This window comes from Microtus pennsylvanicus, chromosome 1, assembly GCF_037038515.1.
Source record: "Microtus pennsylvanicus isolate mMicPen1 chromosome 1, mMicPen1.hap1, whole genome shotgun sequence".
NCBI classification, from domain to species: domain Eukaryota; kingdom Metazoa; phylum Chordata; class Mammalia; order Rodentia; family Cricetidae; genus Microtus; species Microtus pennsylvanicus.
In genome coordinates this window covers 144,244,244-144,261,428 of record NC_134579.1, presented here as the reverse complement: position 1 = coordinate 144,261,428, position 17,185 = coordinate 144,244,244, and the positions used below count along the sequence as shown (strand labels likewise).

At 48.2% G+C, this 17,185-nt stretch overlaps 1 protein-coding gene across 1 annotated transcript; it reads left to right on the top strand.

Moving 5' to 3' along the window:
- Positions 1–8,024: 8,024 nt before the first annotated feature.
- LOC142841792 (cell adhesion molecule CEACAM21-like) lies at positions 8,025–12,978 on the top strand. Its single transcript, XM_075958879.1, has 3 exons — positions 8,025–8,070; positions 11,186–11,545; positions 12,695–12,978. The coding sequence occupies exons 1-3, from the start codon at positions 8,025–8,027 to the stop codon at positions 12,976–12,978; spliced, it is 690 nt and encodes a 229-aa protein (XP_075814994.1).
- Positions 12,979–17,185: the final 4,207 nt, after the last annotated feature.

The window sequence follows — 17,185 nt, the reverse complement described above, 5'->3', positions numbered from 1 at the left end:
CCAGCCTCTGTCCCCAAGTGCTGAGAGTAAAGATGTGTGCTACCAATGCCTGGCTCACTGCACCTTTGTAAAACTGGGACCCAGAGAATTTGGAAAGGCCCCAGGAAGCAGTTTCCCGTGGATTCTGAGGGTTAAATGTATTTGACGCAGAACTCAGAACCTAAGTGCTCTCTGTCTCTCTCTGTCTCTGTCTCTGTCTCTGTCTGTCTGTCTCTCTCTCTCTCTCTCTCTCTCTCTCTCTCTCTCTCTCTCTCAGTTTTTCCAGACATGGTTTCTTTGAGTAGCCCTGGCTGTCTTGGAACTCACTATAGACCAGGCTTGCCTCAAACTCACAGAGATCCACCTGCCTCTGCCTCCTAAGTGCTGGAATTAAAGGCGTGTGCCACCACCACCTGGCCTGGTCACTGTTATTTTATGTGTCTGTCTACCCAAAATCAAACACATGGTACTTGACCATTGCCATGTCTGTAAGGTGACCTTAGGCCTGACCTCAGAGCAGGAGAGTTGCCCAAATCAGCAGAGATCATTGCTACCTGCCTACCGAGAAGTCCCTGAAATGGACTGGTAAGGATAAGAACTAAACAGGAGGACCTGTCCTGTCTTCCCGTGACATTTCATAAAGCCATCAGAGCAGGTGGCTGACAGTCTGGGTGTCTCTTCTGCTTTCATCTCCATGTTGGGACTCAGAGGACATGCCCAGATGACCTAGGTAGCCTAACAGTTATAGTACACAGGCTGGCTCCTGACTCCATGAGACTTCGGCAAACAGTAAAGCATTGCTCCCTATCAGCTAATGCAGGAAGTCAATTCCAATCCTGGAGAAAAGCTCCCAAACCCATCTGGAGTAGGGACTGAGACAGAGGTCCAGAACCCGATATTTGGAGAGTCACCCTGTGATGATTTGAAGCATCGGTCTTCAAAATATAGTGACCAATGGTGATCAACTTTGAGTAGAAAACATTCTGCACCCTCCCCCACCACTTACCATTCCCTGTTCACCAAGGGCTTCCCGCTACTGAGCCTCTGTCTCCCCGTGGGCTCAAACACAAACCCCAATTTGCCTCTCAAGTTCTCTTGCTCCTTAGAGTCTCTTGTCGGGGACCAGCTGGACATAAATCATTTCTCGTACCAGAGTGGAGCTGCGGGAATGAAAACACAACTCACAGGACTATATTGGGAGGGAGTTTCAGTGATCCTTCAAGAATCTTGAATTCACCCGCATTTATTTTTCAAACAGCTTTTATATCAAAATGTAAACCGAGGGGTAAATTCGTTAGCATTCTGTTGGGGGGGGGGGGATGACTTAGGTAACGTCTTGCCTATCTATGCCCATTTTGTCACGTAGACTGAAAAACACCTCTTCCCCAGATGACCTCCTAAATTACAATAGAAGGAGCAGAACGACATTAGCGTATCCTGACCTCTTGTTTAGGATGGCAGCAGGTGGTTTTTACTGTCAAAAGCCAGGCAACCACCTTCTGTGTGGCAGGTGCAAATTGCGCCTTGTAGGTGGCTCAGACTTCTCCGCCAGACAATGTAGGAATATGGGCCTGCCAGCTCAGCCCCTACGGTCTCTGAGCGCTGCTCCTACACACGTGGTCCAAGTACGGCCTGCCCACCTGCAGGCAGGTCACCCAGCTGGTGGTGCGCCCTCTGCAGGACCATACAGGAAGGGGGCCTCCATAACTGCTGCTGCCTGCTCTGTCTTGAGGAGGAGCACGTCTGCCCCAGCCCTGCTGCCCTTCCTGCCTCTGAGCGCAGCCTCATCCCAGGCAGGAGCACCTCTCAGAATCAAGACACTGCCCTGCGCCCCACCCCAAGGCCCCATGCTGCCTCTGTCCCTCTCCCCTTTTCTCTCTCTTATGTTTCAGTCCTGGAGACCACACATTGAGCAACAAGGCAGAAAAGCACCGTTTCCCAAGAGAACAGCAGCTGAACTAGACTGTGTCCTGACCTTGGTCTGTCGGCACCAAAGAGGGCGCCCCTGTCCTCCCTATGTGTCCGTGTGGTACAGAGAGCCATGCGGGCACCCAGTCTGAACTGTGCCCTCAATGCTCTGGGAAGGTGGCATTTACTTCCAGCAGGAAAGTGACAGAGATGAATGATGGGAAAGCATGGGACCGCTTGAGAGGTGACCAGGAAAGGGATCTGGTCCATTGTCACTGGAGTCACCAGTGAGGCTCTGGTCCAGGACAGAGGCTGGGGGACAGCTGCGAGGGTGTGAGTGACCTGGAAGAGGGTGTGAGTGGCTCCGTCTTACTATGAAGGGCTTTAGGGAGCCAATGCAACTGCCAGTGTTGGCTGAGCTATGCATCTGGCCAACCCGTTCCCTCCCTCCAGGAAGCTTGTCTTCTTTGGGTGATCCCCCTGTGGTTACCCTGTCTTTCCCCATGGAAGATGCCAGCCTAGTGGGGACTGCACAGGTCCCTGGAACAGCACAGTGCTCAAGTGCAGGAAAAGGTCGGGAGATCACACAGACTTGTGGGAGGTAGCTCCTCCTTCAGCTGGGACCAGTGGAAGCTAAGTCGCAAGGTGAGTTCCTGACCTAGGCAAATACTGTTCCGAGTGTTGATGATGTGTCCTGATGCTGCCCCCTGGTGGTCAGTGGGAGAACTGCAGCTCATGTCTGGGAGCTGTCCACATTGGCAGAAACTGTTACTATTTGGTTCCTCGAGAGAACCCCTTGTGCTGAATTCCTAGGACAAGGCCTTCCCAGGAGGACCTGCATCTCTGTCCCTCTGCTTGGGGACCTTGACCTTCCTATGAAGTGTCACAAACCCATCAGGACAGCTGACTGATGGCCTGGGCACCTGTCCAGTTGTGATCTCCATGGTGCATCTCAGGAGGTGACTTATTCTGTATGTGGCTGACGCTGCAGGGCATGGCTGGTTCCACACGCTATGAAGATGTCAACGCTAAATAGAGCCTTGTTCACTTCCAGCTCTAACAGGAAGTCTGATTCTAGCCCTGGAGAAAATCCAAGCAGGGTCGCCTGGGCTCATAACTGGAACAAGACATGCGGTCAGGGCTTCATCGCAGAGGATGCCATGCTTTCCTCAGCCAGGCCCTACCTGATGCCCACACTCTCTCAGGATCATGTTCATGGTGAAACCCAAGAGTTTAAGCTCAGTCGGTGTCCTGGAGCTGAGTTACCTACCAAAGCCCCTCCTCTCTGCAGGGTGGAATCAGGCGAAGGGTTGAAACCTACTGCAGTTTGTCACTGCCATGTGTATCCTGCAGTAAATGCTCAACACACACACGGAGACATAATACATAAGAAAGACAGGCCTGACTGTACCGAGTGTGGAATTAGAGTTAACCCATCCAGCACCCAGAGAGCACAGAGAAACACTTGCTGTGTACATGGATGAATGTTGTGGACTATTTAACTATGTGAAGATGTGTTACATTTGTTTAGGCTGCGGAATATGACTTCAGCTGTGTACAGGTGTGTTACATTTGTTTAGGCTGTTTCTGTGTAGCACTGGCTGTACTGGAACCTGGAACTCCAGTCTGGCCTCAAACTCAGAGATTTGCCTGCCTCTGATTCCCAAGTGATGGGACTAACGGCATGTGCCACCACCACCTGGCTAAATTTGTTATTCTAGATTTGTGACTATTTTCTGCCATTCAATAAGTTTTTTCCTTTACTGGGAGTTTCTTTATTTTGTGTCTTATTTTTGTGATGTTGAGATCAGATCTAAGAGCTTGCATATTTCAGAGAAATGCTGTACTACTGAGCTACTCTTGAAGGTCAGTGTCTCCTGAAATACAAAAATTTCCCATTTTGATGAAGTCTAACTTACCCTTTTTCCAGTATTAATTGCAGTTTTGAAGTCAAATATGTTTTCTAATCCAAAGTCACAGGAATTTATGGCTATCTTTTTTTAAAGGAATTTTACAGATTAATTTTTACATTTAGGCATGTGTGTATGTGTATGAGAGAGAGACAGAGAGAGAGAGACAGAGAGAGGGAGAGAGAGACAGAGAGGGAGAGAGGGAGAGAGGGAGAGAGAGAGAGAAAGACAGGCCTGACTGTACCGAGTGTGGAATTAGAGTTAACCCATCCAGCACCCAGAGAGCACAGAGAAACACTTGCCGTGTACACGGATGAATGTTGTGGACTATTTAACTATGTGAAGATGTGTTACATTTGTTTAGGCTGCGGAATATGACTTCAGCTGTGTACAGGTGTGTTACATTTGTTTAGGCTGTGGAATGACTTTAGCTGTGTACAGGTGTGTTACATTTGTTTAGGCTACGGAATATGACTTCAGCTGTGTACAGGTGTGTTACATTTGTTTAGGCTGTGGAATGACTTTAGCTGTGTACAGGTGTGTTACATTTGTTTAGGCTGCGGAATATGACCAGCTGTGTACAGGTGTGTTACATTTGTTTAGGTTGTGGAATGACTTTAGCTGTGTACAGGTGTGTTACATTTGTTTAGGCTGTGGAATATGACTTTAGCTGTGTACAGGTGTGTTACATTTGTTTAGGCTATGGAATGACTTCAGCTGTGTACAGGTGTGTTACATTTGTTTAGGCTGTGGAATGACTTTAGCTGTGTACAGGTGTGTTACATTTGTTTAGGCTACGGAATATGACTTCAGCTGTGTACAGGTGTGTTACATTTGTTTAGGCTATGGAATGACTTCAGCTGTGTACAGGTGTGTTACATTTGTTTAGGCTGTGGAATGACTTTAGCTGTGTACAGGTGTGTTACATTTGTTTAGGCTACGGAATATGACTTTAGCTGTGTACAGGTGTGTTACATTTGTTTAGGCTGTGGAATATGACTTTAGCTGTGTACAGGTGTGTTACATTTGTTTAGGCTGTGGAATGACTTCAGCTGTGTACAGGTGTGTTACATTTGTTTAGGCTGCGGAATATGACTTCAGCTGTGTACAGGTGTGTTACATTTGTTTAGGCTGTGGAATGACTTTAGCTGTGTACAGGTGTGTTACATTTGTTTAGGCTGCGGAATATGACTTTAGCTGTGTACAGGTGTGTTACATTTGTTTAGGCTGTGGAATGACTTTAGCTGTGTACAGGTGTGTTACATTTGTTTAGGCTATGGAATATGACTTCATCTGTGTACAGGTGTGTTACATTTGTTTAGGCTATGGAATATGACTTCAGCTGTGTACAGGTGTGTTACATTTGCTCTTGCTGCATTTGTTTAATGATGTAAGGATGTGTGTTTAATTATGTAAAGATGTGTTGCATCTGTTTCACTTTGCTTGCATGAGGCACCTGAATGGTCTAATAAAGAGCTGAATGACCAATATCTAGGCAGAGAAAGGATAGGCAGAGCTGGTAGGCAGAGAGAATAAGTAGAAGAGAAATCCAGGCTTGAGAGAGAGAAAAGAGAAGAAGAAGAGAATAAGGGGAAAAGAGGGGACATGTCCGGGGCAAGCAGCCAGGCAGACATAAAATGCAGTAAAATTAGGATATACAGAAGGGGAAAAAAAGTAAAAAGCCCTGAGACAAAAGGTAGATAAAGAGAAAGAGATTAATTTAAGTTAAAAAAAAAACCTAGCCTATAATGAGCCTAGGCTAGGCTGAGCACTTATAACCAATAAGAAAACTCTGTGTCATGATTTGGGAGCTGGTTGTGCCCCAAAGAAAAAGTCTGGTACAAATGAACACACATGTTTGCTCATTCTTAATGTATGTTCCTAAACTTCATAGGGTGTGGAATCCAGCATGTTTCTGGATATTGTTCTAGAATGGGGGGGGGTCCCTGTGTGTAGGCCACAGAAATCAATGGTTATTATACATCATGCAACTTTGACTCATGCCTCCAGTGACCCTTTGGTGCTAGGACAAGTCTTGGTGATTGTCTGGCAGAGAAAGGACACATGGAAGGAACGTTTCCCCTTCAGCTACGTGGGTCAGCAGCATGGGAGGCACTGGAAGGCACTGGGAGGCACTGGGAGGCAGGTATTCTGGGGGTGGGGGCGGGTGGGAAGAATCAAGCCACTAAACATGAGGCTAGAAATAGAGAGAAATCCATCAAGACTGAGACCTTCCTCTTGGGGGAAAGATGGAGCCCTGTGTCCTGAACAGTGTGCACTGAACTCAGCCTGAGTGTGGTCTATAGAGTGAGTCCTAGGTGGAGAAAGCAACGTGGCCTCCTTTCTCTTGTTGCCCCAACCTGTCTATTCACCTATGTGGATTCTCTCCTTGGGACTCTGCCTGGCTCACTACTCAGTGCCCTCAGATCTTTGGCCACTGTCAGTCCTTGGAAGGGGTGGATGCCTCCTCCCCAGCTCATTCTCTCCAGACCCTAGCTCTTGACTCTCTCTTTCTTAGTCTCTGTGCGCTTGTGATTCCAATAAACCCCTGATATCACTTCAAAATGCCCTTGATGGTGGTACAGTCTCTTAGAACTGTGACTTTGTGAGGACAGTAATTGGTCTACTCCTTTCAAAAGGCACAGCCAGATCAAACCAAATCGGAAAGGTTTAACAAGAAGTTTTTTTGAGCAAAGCAACTCCCAGGTGGATTCTTCAGTCCTGGAGATCGAGGCTGGAGAAGCTGCACACCTGAACTAAAGCACGGAGATTTTATAGCTTGTAGACAGGGTGATGATGTCTGCCCCAAGCTGAGTTTATGCCACGTATGATCAAAAGCTGATGGCTTTAGGTGGAGACTTCAGGAGAAGAGCTGCTGTAATGGCCAAGAATGTGGAACTGGACTCTTTTCTTTATGGATGACTGGGGCCTTTTCTTTATGGGTGATTCTCTGAGAGGACAGAGTTTGGAGAGACAGTAATGGGCTTTAGGATCATGCAGGGGTGAGTTGGAGGTTCCTGCTGAACACCTTTGTCATAACAAACCCTGCTAAAGGGAGTTGTTTCAGCTTCCTGGGGGAATCTCCCACCCTGATGCTTTCATTAAGACACTGTAAACAGAAGTCCCTGCCATTAGGGTGCCGTTGGCTGGGAGAAAGGGAAGAAGGCAGGAAAGGGGCTTCATGGTCTCTACTGCCTACTCAGTCCTCCGTCTGTGGAGAACAGCTTCAGCCCTGCTCCCCAGCTCCAAGCTCTGCTCTCCCTTCTGCTATCTTCCTGCCTCTGAGCTCAGCCTCCTCCCAGGCAGGAGCATCTTCCAGAATCACAGACTGGGTGTGTCTGTGTCCAAGGCACTGCCCTGTCCCCTCCACTCTCAGTGCTGTCTCCCACCCCTCTCCCCTTCTCCCCCTTTGTGTTTCAGTCTCCACACCACACAGTGAGCAGCAAGTCTGAGAAGTGTCTGTGCCCTGAGAGACCTCTGCTGAGTCCTGGCCTTGGTCTGTCAGAACCACAGGAAACCACTGGCCTCTCTATGTGATCTTTATGAGATAAGAATCCCTGTTCATCCGGGCTGCCCTGAAGGTAGGATTTACACCCAGCACGCAGGTGAAGGATTTCTCCCCGGGCTAAGGGACTAATGGCTGATGACTGTGTAAGGGACCTTATCTATGATCACGGGTGTCACAGATCAGAGTTCAGTTCCAGGACAGGTACCCAGGAGCAGGTGTGTCAGGAGTGGGACATTCGGTGTATGTGGGAGGAAGTGACCTGTGTCCTAGAAAGAGGATGTGTGTCTTCTTCTTGTGGAAGGTTTCCAAAAGTTTTTGAGTTCCCTGTGCCTGGGTCTTTATAAGTCTACACTGTTCAGTAGGCAGAGGGCTTGCCTAGTATGTCCTGAGTCAGACCCCAGCATTTGCTGTGAGTCTAAGGTCAACCTGGTCTGCATAGTGAGTTCCAGGACAGCCAGGACTACATAATGAGGCCCCGTGTCAAAAAAAGCAAACAAATAAATCTTAAAGGATGGATCTCTGGGACAGGTGGGGGGGAGAGCAGGAAGTCCAGGCCACAGCAAGAAGAAGAGTTGACACAGACCGTGGCCTTGGGCAGAGACCCTGCCCACAGCCCCTGTGACTCCTGGGAAATGCCCCTGGGGGCTAAGGACGGTAGAAATAAGAGAGGAGGACACCAGAAGGCCTGACACCAGGCAGCACACTGGGGACCGGAGACCATGGAGACCTCTTCTCTGCTTCTCTGCAAAGGGCTCCTGCTCACAGGTGAGATCAGTCCTGCAGTGGTGTGGGGAGGGCTCTCTGGCAGGAAGGGATCCTGGGAGGGGGGACTCTCTTTCTTTTTCAGGCTGAGGGGAGAGGACACAAGGGGGGAACAGAGGCTGCTCAGCTGGAAGCTCTCAGGGAGAAAGGAGTGTTCCGAGGAGAGGAAAAGCCAGATCATTCTTTATACAAAGTTAGTCACAGGGGGCCTGACAGGAGTGGCTGTGGTCATGGGGGTGTGCTTCCCACTGGGGATTTACCAGTGAGGGGCACACAAGAGGACCACAAATGTCCTGGTCAGGGACTCTGGAAGGGGGTCAGGGCCTTGATGCTGTGCTTGGAGGGAGTGCAGGGGCCAGGGTTGTGCTGGAGGAGACCTAGGCAGCTGGGGCTTTTAAAACAGAAGCAGTGGGACAGGTAATGAGCTGGAAGGATGATGGAGAAGGTGCTGGGACTCCACAGAGGGCACAGACGTCTCCTCTGTGTGAGGAGAAGGAGCTGGCATTATGGGCAGGGAGGAAATGTTGGGAGTGGGAAGGAGACAGCCCTGGAGAGATTCTCTTCAAGGAAGAGAGAGCTGAGAGCCTGAGATACGGCACAGGAACAGACAAAGATTTTTTTGTGAAGCCATGGTTTTTGTACAATGCTAGAGAGGACCTGTGTGGTGTGGGGTGGGGTGAGGTGGGGTGGGGTGGGGTGGGGCGGCAGAGGATTTCTGCATGCTGGGAAAGGTGAGGGAGGATGCTCTAAGGACATTGGGAAGGGGCAAAGGGATTGTCACTGTGGGGGAGTCAGGAGTGGAGGAGGGGTCAAGGAAGGGTATGATAGGTGCTTTCACTTGGGTGAGCAGGGGATGTGCCCTAACCCAGTGAAGTTTGAGGGCACATGTTCCTAGGTGCCTGTCACTCAGGACATCAGGACACCTATGAAGCAGATGGTCTTACACACTGAGACAGGCCTTTTCCTTCTCCACACAGCTTCAGGGGCGCCCAGAATTACTTGAAAGGGAATTTAAATTTTCCAGAAGTTCAGAAGCCCAGGGCTGTGTGACAGACTTGATCCCAGGTCCATGCCTGCTAGCATTTGTTTTTTTTTCTTTCTGGTTTTAGTTTTTCTTTTTTTTTTTAATTTTTTTTAAATTTATTTATTTATTAAGGATTTCTGCCTCCTCCCTGCCACCACCTCCCATTTCCCTCCCCGTCCCCCGATCAAGTCCCCCTCCCTCATCTGCTCGAAGAGCAATTAGGGTTCCCTGACCTGTGGGAAGCCCAAGGACCGGCCACCTCTATCCAGGTCTAGTAAGGTGAGCATCCAAACTGCCTAGGCTCCTCCAAAGCCAGTACGTGCAGTAGGATCAAAAACCCACTGCCATTGTTTTTGAATTCTCAGCAGTCCTCATTGTCCACTATGTTCAGCTAGTCCGGTTTTATCCCATGCTTTTTCAGACCCAGGCCAGCTGGCCTTGGTGAGTTCCCGATAGAACATCCCCATTGTCTCAGTGTGTGGGTGCACCCCTCACGGTCCTGATTTCCTTGCTCATGCTCCCTCTCCTTCTGCTCCTGATTTGGACTGCCTGCTAGCATTTGTAAGACGCCGGGGGAATGTGTTCTGTTTAACCACTAACTCTAAACTGACATTCCAGCCTCTTTGCTCACACACACACCACAGAGAGAGGGGAGGGGAAGTGTGCATTGTCCGAAAGATGGTTCGTAGATACTCACTCGTCTGGCTTCTACGAGCTGGACATGGATGAAGAAAGATGACTCCTTGACCCTCAGTGGATCATCAGTTGTTGAGTCACGGCTCTTGCAGGCATTCTCAAGTCAGTAGGGTGTTGTCCACGAATCTGAGCAGCCTGTTGGACTGTGTTATAGATGAACTGATTCAAGTCTGCATTGAGGAGGGAACCCAGGGATATGAGGAGCATTGGGGTGGTTATATTAGAGGAGTCGTATTGGTGCTTGCCAGGAGCCGTGTGGAGTTTCAATGCTGTCGGAGCCTCTGGCAACCTCTGGCCTCTTTGCTCCTTCTCTGGCCAGGCCCAAGGGGTTCACGTGTAGTATCCATTGATCTCCAGAACAGTGGTTCTCAGCCTGTGGGTTGCAACCCCTGTATGTCTTCCTTTCCCAGGGATCTCAGAGCAGTAACCTGCATATCAGATATTTACATAGCAACATTATAATTATGAGATAGCAAAGAAAATAACTTTGTGGTTGGGGAATCACCACAACATGAGGAACTGTATTAAAGGGTCACAGCATTAGGAAGGTTGAGAACCACTGCTTTAGAAAAAGGCAAACTCCTTTCTCTGTCACCATGAAATCTTAGCCTCTCCTGCCTTGTAGGATGCTGGTTGGGAAGGAATTGATCTGATCTTGCATATTAATTAGGCTTTGTGAAATTTTATCACAATGATAAAGAGACACACACAGATACACAGAGAGAAACACGGACACAGACACTTACACACATAGACACACATCCCAAATAAATTTACAAAAAACAATTTAAGTCAAACTGGGGTAATAAACACTGTCATTAGCTCTAAAGCTGAAACTTTCATAATAAGCCCTGGACATGCCCCGTTCTGCACATTCATTAGCTCTAAAGCTGAAAATTTCATAATAAGCCCTGGACATGCCCTGTTCTGCACATTCATTCATTCATTCATTCATTCATTCATTCATTCATTCTTCCGCAGAGGTCTGAGTCTTTCTCAGGCACATGGCCTTCCCAAAGGCCATTCCCTAGCCCCTGCCTTCACAAAGCCCTAGTTCTCATGGAAGGTGCAGACAGGGGGTGACTGCAAACCCAGGGAACAAACCACCAACTCTCAGGTAGTGATGACCCAGGGTCTCCAGAGGAGGAGGTCAGGGGAGCCATCCCCAACCCCAAATATACTCGTGGCTGTGAGCAGAGAGATGAGGGCAGTAAGCGGGCCATGCAGAGACTGAAGGACACCGAGTGGGAGAGGCACAGCCCCTGCGCTGAGTGGGAGGGGCACGCCCCCACCACACACCTCGGCTGAGAGAGGAACACTCCTGCTCAGGAGCTGGGGTTCATCTTTCCACCAAACACTAAGGTCCCCATATTGATGGATATTTCTCTTTCTTCCTAGCCTTCCTCTTAACCTGCTGGAACGCACCCACCACTGCCCAACTCACTATTGAATTAGTGCCCCCCATGGTTGCTGAAGGTGGAAACTCCGTCCTATTTGTGCATAAAATGCCGCTGAACGTCCAGGCATTTTACTGGTACAAACAGAAAGATGCGACCAAGAGCTACGAAGTTGCACGCTACTTAACACCCGATAACACAACGTCGAAGATGCCTCAACACAGTGGTAGGAAAACGGTATTCTACAGTGGATCCCTGCTGATCAGAAACGTCACCCAGGCTGACAGCGGATTCTACACCTTACTGACGTTCAACACAGAAATGCAAAGTGAACTCACACACGTACATCTGGAAGTATACAGTAAGTGATCATGTGACCTCTGGGTGCCGGGGTGGGGCTCATTCTATTTAAACACACAGGACCCATCAGGCATAGACAATGCCCATCTTCTGCGTGGGTTCCCTCACTGGCGTTTGAGCATTTAGTATGGGACACACACTGGGGAGGAAAAACAGCAGTGGGTCAGAGTCCTTTACCTGACTGCCTCCAGAGAGCAGGGCATGTGCTATGTAACTCAGTCTGAGGATGTCACCCTTAGCCTAAACCCTTGGGGCTTCACCATGAACATGGCCCTGAAAAAGATGGTTTTGATTCAGAAAGGGCCTGATGAGGAACCATGGGGTTCTCACAATGAGGTGACCACAAGAAAGTCCTGACTCCAGATCTCTGTGCCAGACTCGTCTCCAGGGGACCCAGGGATCTTTCCTCCAGGGCTGGACTTTGACTTCCTGTTAGAGATGACAGGGGACAAGGCTTTGTTAACTGTTTGTCTCATATCAGGTGGGACCAGCTGGGCACTGGATAGAGGGTCACAGTTAGGCTAGGTCACCTGGACATCTTCTGAGTCTCAGCATGGAGCGTCCCGCTGTTCTGAGGGGTTCATGGGGACACACGTCCTTCTGGCAACTATCCATCCCAGTTGACTCTCTCCTGTAGGCAGAGTAACAGACTCGGATGTTTGGGAAGCCCCCACCTCTGAAGATCAGGTCTTAGTTCATATTTAAGTCACCTTAAATATGTCACCTTACAGACATGGCAGCGATCATTTGTGTCATGTGCATTATTATTATTATTATTATTATTATGGTTTTTCAAGACAGGGCTTCTTAGTGTAGGCCTGACTATCCTAGAACCCACCAGGCTGGCCTCAAACTCACAGACCTCCGCCTTCCTCCGCCTCCCTAGTGCTGGGATTAAAGGCATATGCCAACACTACCAAGCCATGTGCCCTATTATGTGGAAACAGAGATACATACAGGAAGCACAGTGATGGAATTAGGGCCACACAGACTGTAGGAGGCAGATCTGAAGCAGTACATGTCTGTCTACAGCCTCAGGACCAACTTCTCCACCCTGGATGCCTTACCAGGTGTCCATGGCCCAGAGAGGGCTGGCTGGGCTCTGAGGATGAACCTCCATCATTCGGTCCTCTCCTTTGTTCCTTCACAGAGCCTGTGGCACAGCCCACCCTCCAAGCAGACAAAACCACAGTAACAGAAGATGGTTCTGTGACCCTCACCTGCCTCCCAGAAAACTCTGGACTCTCCATCCGCTGGCTCTTCAATCGCCAGAGCCTGTATTTCAACAGCAGGATGACGCTGTCCCAGAAAAACAGTCAACTCGTAATAGATCCGGTCAGGATGGAGGATGCTGGGGAGTATCAGTGTGAGGTCTCCAATGGGTACAGTTCTAAGATGAGTCCCCCAGTCCAAATGTGTGTGACCAGTGAGTGACCTGTCCTCTCTCCAGGCACCACAGGGCGGAGGGGGAGGGTTGCCAACGATATGGAAAATGGAGAAGCGTTCTAGGGGGAAATCAGTGAAGACCATAAGGCAGCCAGCATGGCGACACAGATCTGTAGTCCCGGATTAAACAAAGTCAGGAGGAATGTGCATTGGAACCAGCGAGAGCTACAAAGATAAACCCAGTCTCAAAAAAAAAAATATAGTAAGCAAAACTACAAAGGGGATTAATTAAGGGCCCCCAGACTTCTGGATGTTCTGAATCCCCTGTGCTGCGGTGTCTGCACAGAAGCAGACGTATCCTCCCACAGGCTCAAGTCATTTCTGATGCCCACACCAATGCTGCCTGGACACCATTCATCCACATGAAGTGAGGAAGAGTGACAGGAGAAGGAACTGCCCGTGTTTCACTGAGGACATACCTTGTTTCTGAGTACTTTTAATTCACGGTTTTTTCCATCCACAGATGTAAAACCCATGGTGTAAAGGCCCAGCTGGGCTGTTTCTATCCTGAGACTGGCATGTACAGTGTGTCCCTGATTTTTCTGTTAACAAGATTTAGGCGTGTGCCAAGCCTGTGTGTGTGCATGCACACATGTGTGCATGTATGTATTTAAATGGCTTCCCACTTTAGCTGTTTTGAAGTGTCCGGTTCACTGGCATAAAGCGTCTTTATATCACTGTATAAACACCATGACTGTCAGTTTCTAGGCCATTTCCAAGCCACAGCCTCTGGGACGGTCAGTCTTCTTCTGTCTCTCTGGATGTGGCATCTGTCTTTTTTTGTTAGCCTCATACAAAGTGTGATTCTGTTCTCTCAAGCCACTCTGTTGTCGGCATTCTGCTGGCTAGATATTCATTAAAGGCCATCCCTGGTACACTTGGTACATCTTTTGTTGTTTATTTTATGTTCTTGTCTCCTGCTGACCACCAGAGGACAGTCTGTCTACTTGATTTTCAGCCTTAAATTCATTTGCAACTCCCTGGGATAGAGTCAGGGTGGATACCAGAGGACCGGGTAATGGCCTCTCAGCCTTGGGATTAGTTTTGCTAAGAGGAGAACTAAAGGCCAAAGGCCATGGTAAAGGGTATGGGCAGTTGGACCAATGCGAGGGTCCTGGACCAGCCGGGTGTGGCTTGAGGAAAGCTGTCGTGTCCACAGCACCATTGTCAGCTCAGGACACAGTGAGTACTGAGTGACTGCAACATCTCTGCTGCTTGAGACATGGATGGGGGAGGTGAGCCTCTATTACCCCGCCATGTGAGACCATCCCTGCTGGTGAGGGGGTTCCTATACGCCAGCCTGTACAGTTGGGAGTCCCCATGCTTCCTTACCCCATGACAAGGCTAGCATAAATTTACTCCTGTGGGGTCTCTATGTCCCATCCCAGGGAAAAGAGTACGGTTGAGCCGGAATGTATAAAATAAAACTTATTTATTATGCATAGTGTATTGCTGCTGGCATGTATGTCTGCAGGCCAGAAGAGGGCACCAGATCTTACTACAGATGGTTGTGAGCCACCATGTGGTTGCTGGGAATTGAACTCAGGTCCTCTGGAAGGGCAGCCAGGGGTCTTATACTCTGAGCCATCTCTCCAGCCCCCACATATCAGCCACTTTTATTGAGGGCACGTACTCATGTCAACTCATTCTGGGTAAGCTTCTCTCAGGACACTTAGCCAAAGTTAAAACAAAGGAAAGTCTACCGCCAGTATGTCTTTTAGGTGATCAGGTACTGTCAGGTTCCTGGCAGAGTTAATCTTATGAACTCTGTAATTGATCCACCATGGAAAACTAAGGACATATGTTTATCCATGCAAGAAAGTTCCCTCTGGCTACACTAGACAGGTGTCAATTTGCACAAATAGCAGGATGCTGTTTTAGCTGTGAAGTCATCAATTTCCCATGAAAGATTGGGGTCGAGGAGGCCAGGGACACAGGACTGAAGAACAGCAAAAGTCTCAACTTACTTGAGAAGCAGAGTAATGACTCTTTATTCTCAGCCATACTATATACTATTATCACTCTGATTATAAAATACATACTGTATAGGATACCGATCTGTAATATTTGCTCTTTTCTTACTGGGCAAAGAGCTGCTTTTTATATGTTACCCATTGAGTCTTTTCCCAGAAGATAATTACGAAGAACAAGGAAATACCTGTTGGAGTGTCTCCTCACTGGAGGGAGAAAAGTATGAACTCACTTCTGAGTTTGCAAATCCACCAATTCCTGATCTTGATCCTCAGCTCCTCTGCCAGCTCCTTCTTGATACTGTAGATGCACATTCGAGCCAGTTCCCCAATTTGTCCCAGGGCAGCTCCAATTCCTGGACACCCATTATGTAACTAACTGCTCCCCTGAGGGGTTTTGTCTTTTCTCCTTTGGGTGGTACCACTTGCGAATAGGTCAGCCATGGATCATCTCTCAGACCTCATGATGCTGTAATGGAACTAACCACACCAGTAAAGCTGATTGAGATTCATTTTGAAGATAGCCTCAAAGATGAGGGGCCAGAGGGCAAAACAATGATTGTGGGTGAATCTATTGGAGTTATCTTAAATACTGGTCATGTGTGACTTTGCCATGAAAGGGGTCTAGAAGGGACCTCCCACAGAGGAACAAGGAATTAAGGCTACAATAAGTCATTGTGAGGAAACCTGGGAGGAATAATATGGGAACTGACCATAGAGAAGCCCTGCCTCAAAATTCTGGCTTTTGTAAATGCTAGTCTCAAGTTCCTTAACCTAATGGATCCATCTTTAAGTCAGACCTGCTGGGTGTGCCTGTATGAAGGCCAGGGTACCTACACTGGGGTAGGAACGGCTAACCAAAGCCTGACTAATAACACAAAATGGCATGTTTAGTTGGTCCTAGTTAAAAACAAAACAAAACAAACAAAAAACCCAGTATCTTCTAGTAGTACATACTTCACCTACTCCTAAGGTATTTACACCTGATACCCAGGAGACAGGTGCATACCAATACCCTACTTAAAAGTGCTCACAGGAACTGAAGTCCAGAAATACTTACATCCCTGAGAGTCAAAAAAAAAATAAAAGAAAACTCCTGTACTTTTACCAGACCTTGTAGGAATGGCCCGGTCTCTGCAATAGACATCCAACAAGTTCAGAACAGCCAGGACCCTACTCAGCTCAGGAAAGCCTAGTCACTTTCCAGAATCAGAGAGATTCTTTGGTGGCAATGTTCCTCCAAAACCATAGAGCTTAGATTTGAAAACCACCAAAGAGGGAGGCATAACCACCATTTGAAATGAAGAATGCCGTCTCAATGCTAATTAATCAGAAACAGTATGAGAAAATGCCAACATTTTATAAGAAAGGGTTAAGGCAAGAGTACAATTGAGAGCCACTGGAGGACGATATGGACAACATGGGGACCCTGGCTGGCTCTGCTATGGGACCTCTTATGATGATAACTAGGACTTTTATTAGAACCATGCGTCTTGGTCTTTTCAGGATCATCAGAACTGGAATGGAAGTGACAGGCCAGGAGTAGCCATCCATATCTTAAGGATCGGCACGTGGGTCTTATGAAGGTAAGGAGAGTATGAAGTAGAATAAGATAGAAAAGACCAATTAATAGATACCGACTGATCAGTTTATTTAGTGATCTGCACAAAGCGCTGCTCGTACTGCCTGTCTGCCAGAGCGTGACTTCGCTGACAACCTGGAACAGAGTGCCCTGGAGACATAGCGGAAACGATGAGAGGGCCACACAGGCTTCTGTGAAACGTTGCTTGTCTGCCCCGCCTGTGGCTTTAGGGTATAAAACGAGAATACAAACTGGACTGGTGTGTGTGTGTGTGTGTGTGTGTGTGTGTGTGTGTGTGTGTGTGTGTGTGTGAAGTCGGAGGACAATGGAGGGAGTCGGTTCTCCCCTTCCTCCATGACTTCTGAAGACTGAACTCAGGCTGTCATGTTTGGCAGTAGGGTGTCTTTATCCATTGACCCATCTCCCTAGTGCTGTTTTTTTGAGATTTTTGAGACAAAGTCTGACTCTATAGACCAGGCCAGCCAGAGAGTCACCATATAACTTAGGAGAGCCTCAAATCCATAGCAATACACTTCAATTTCACAATTCAGTGGAATCACCGTGTCTGGACTGATTCTTAATTTTATTTTATGTATATATGTATTTATATGTATGTGAAAGGTTGTGCCAGAGCTAATCCCTA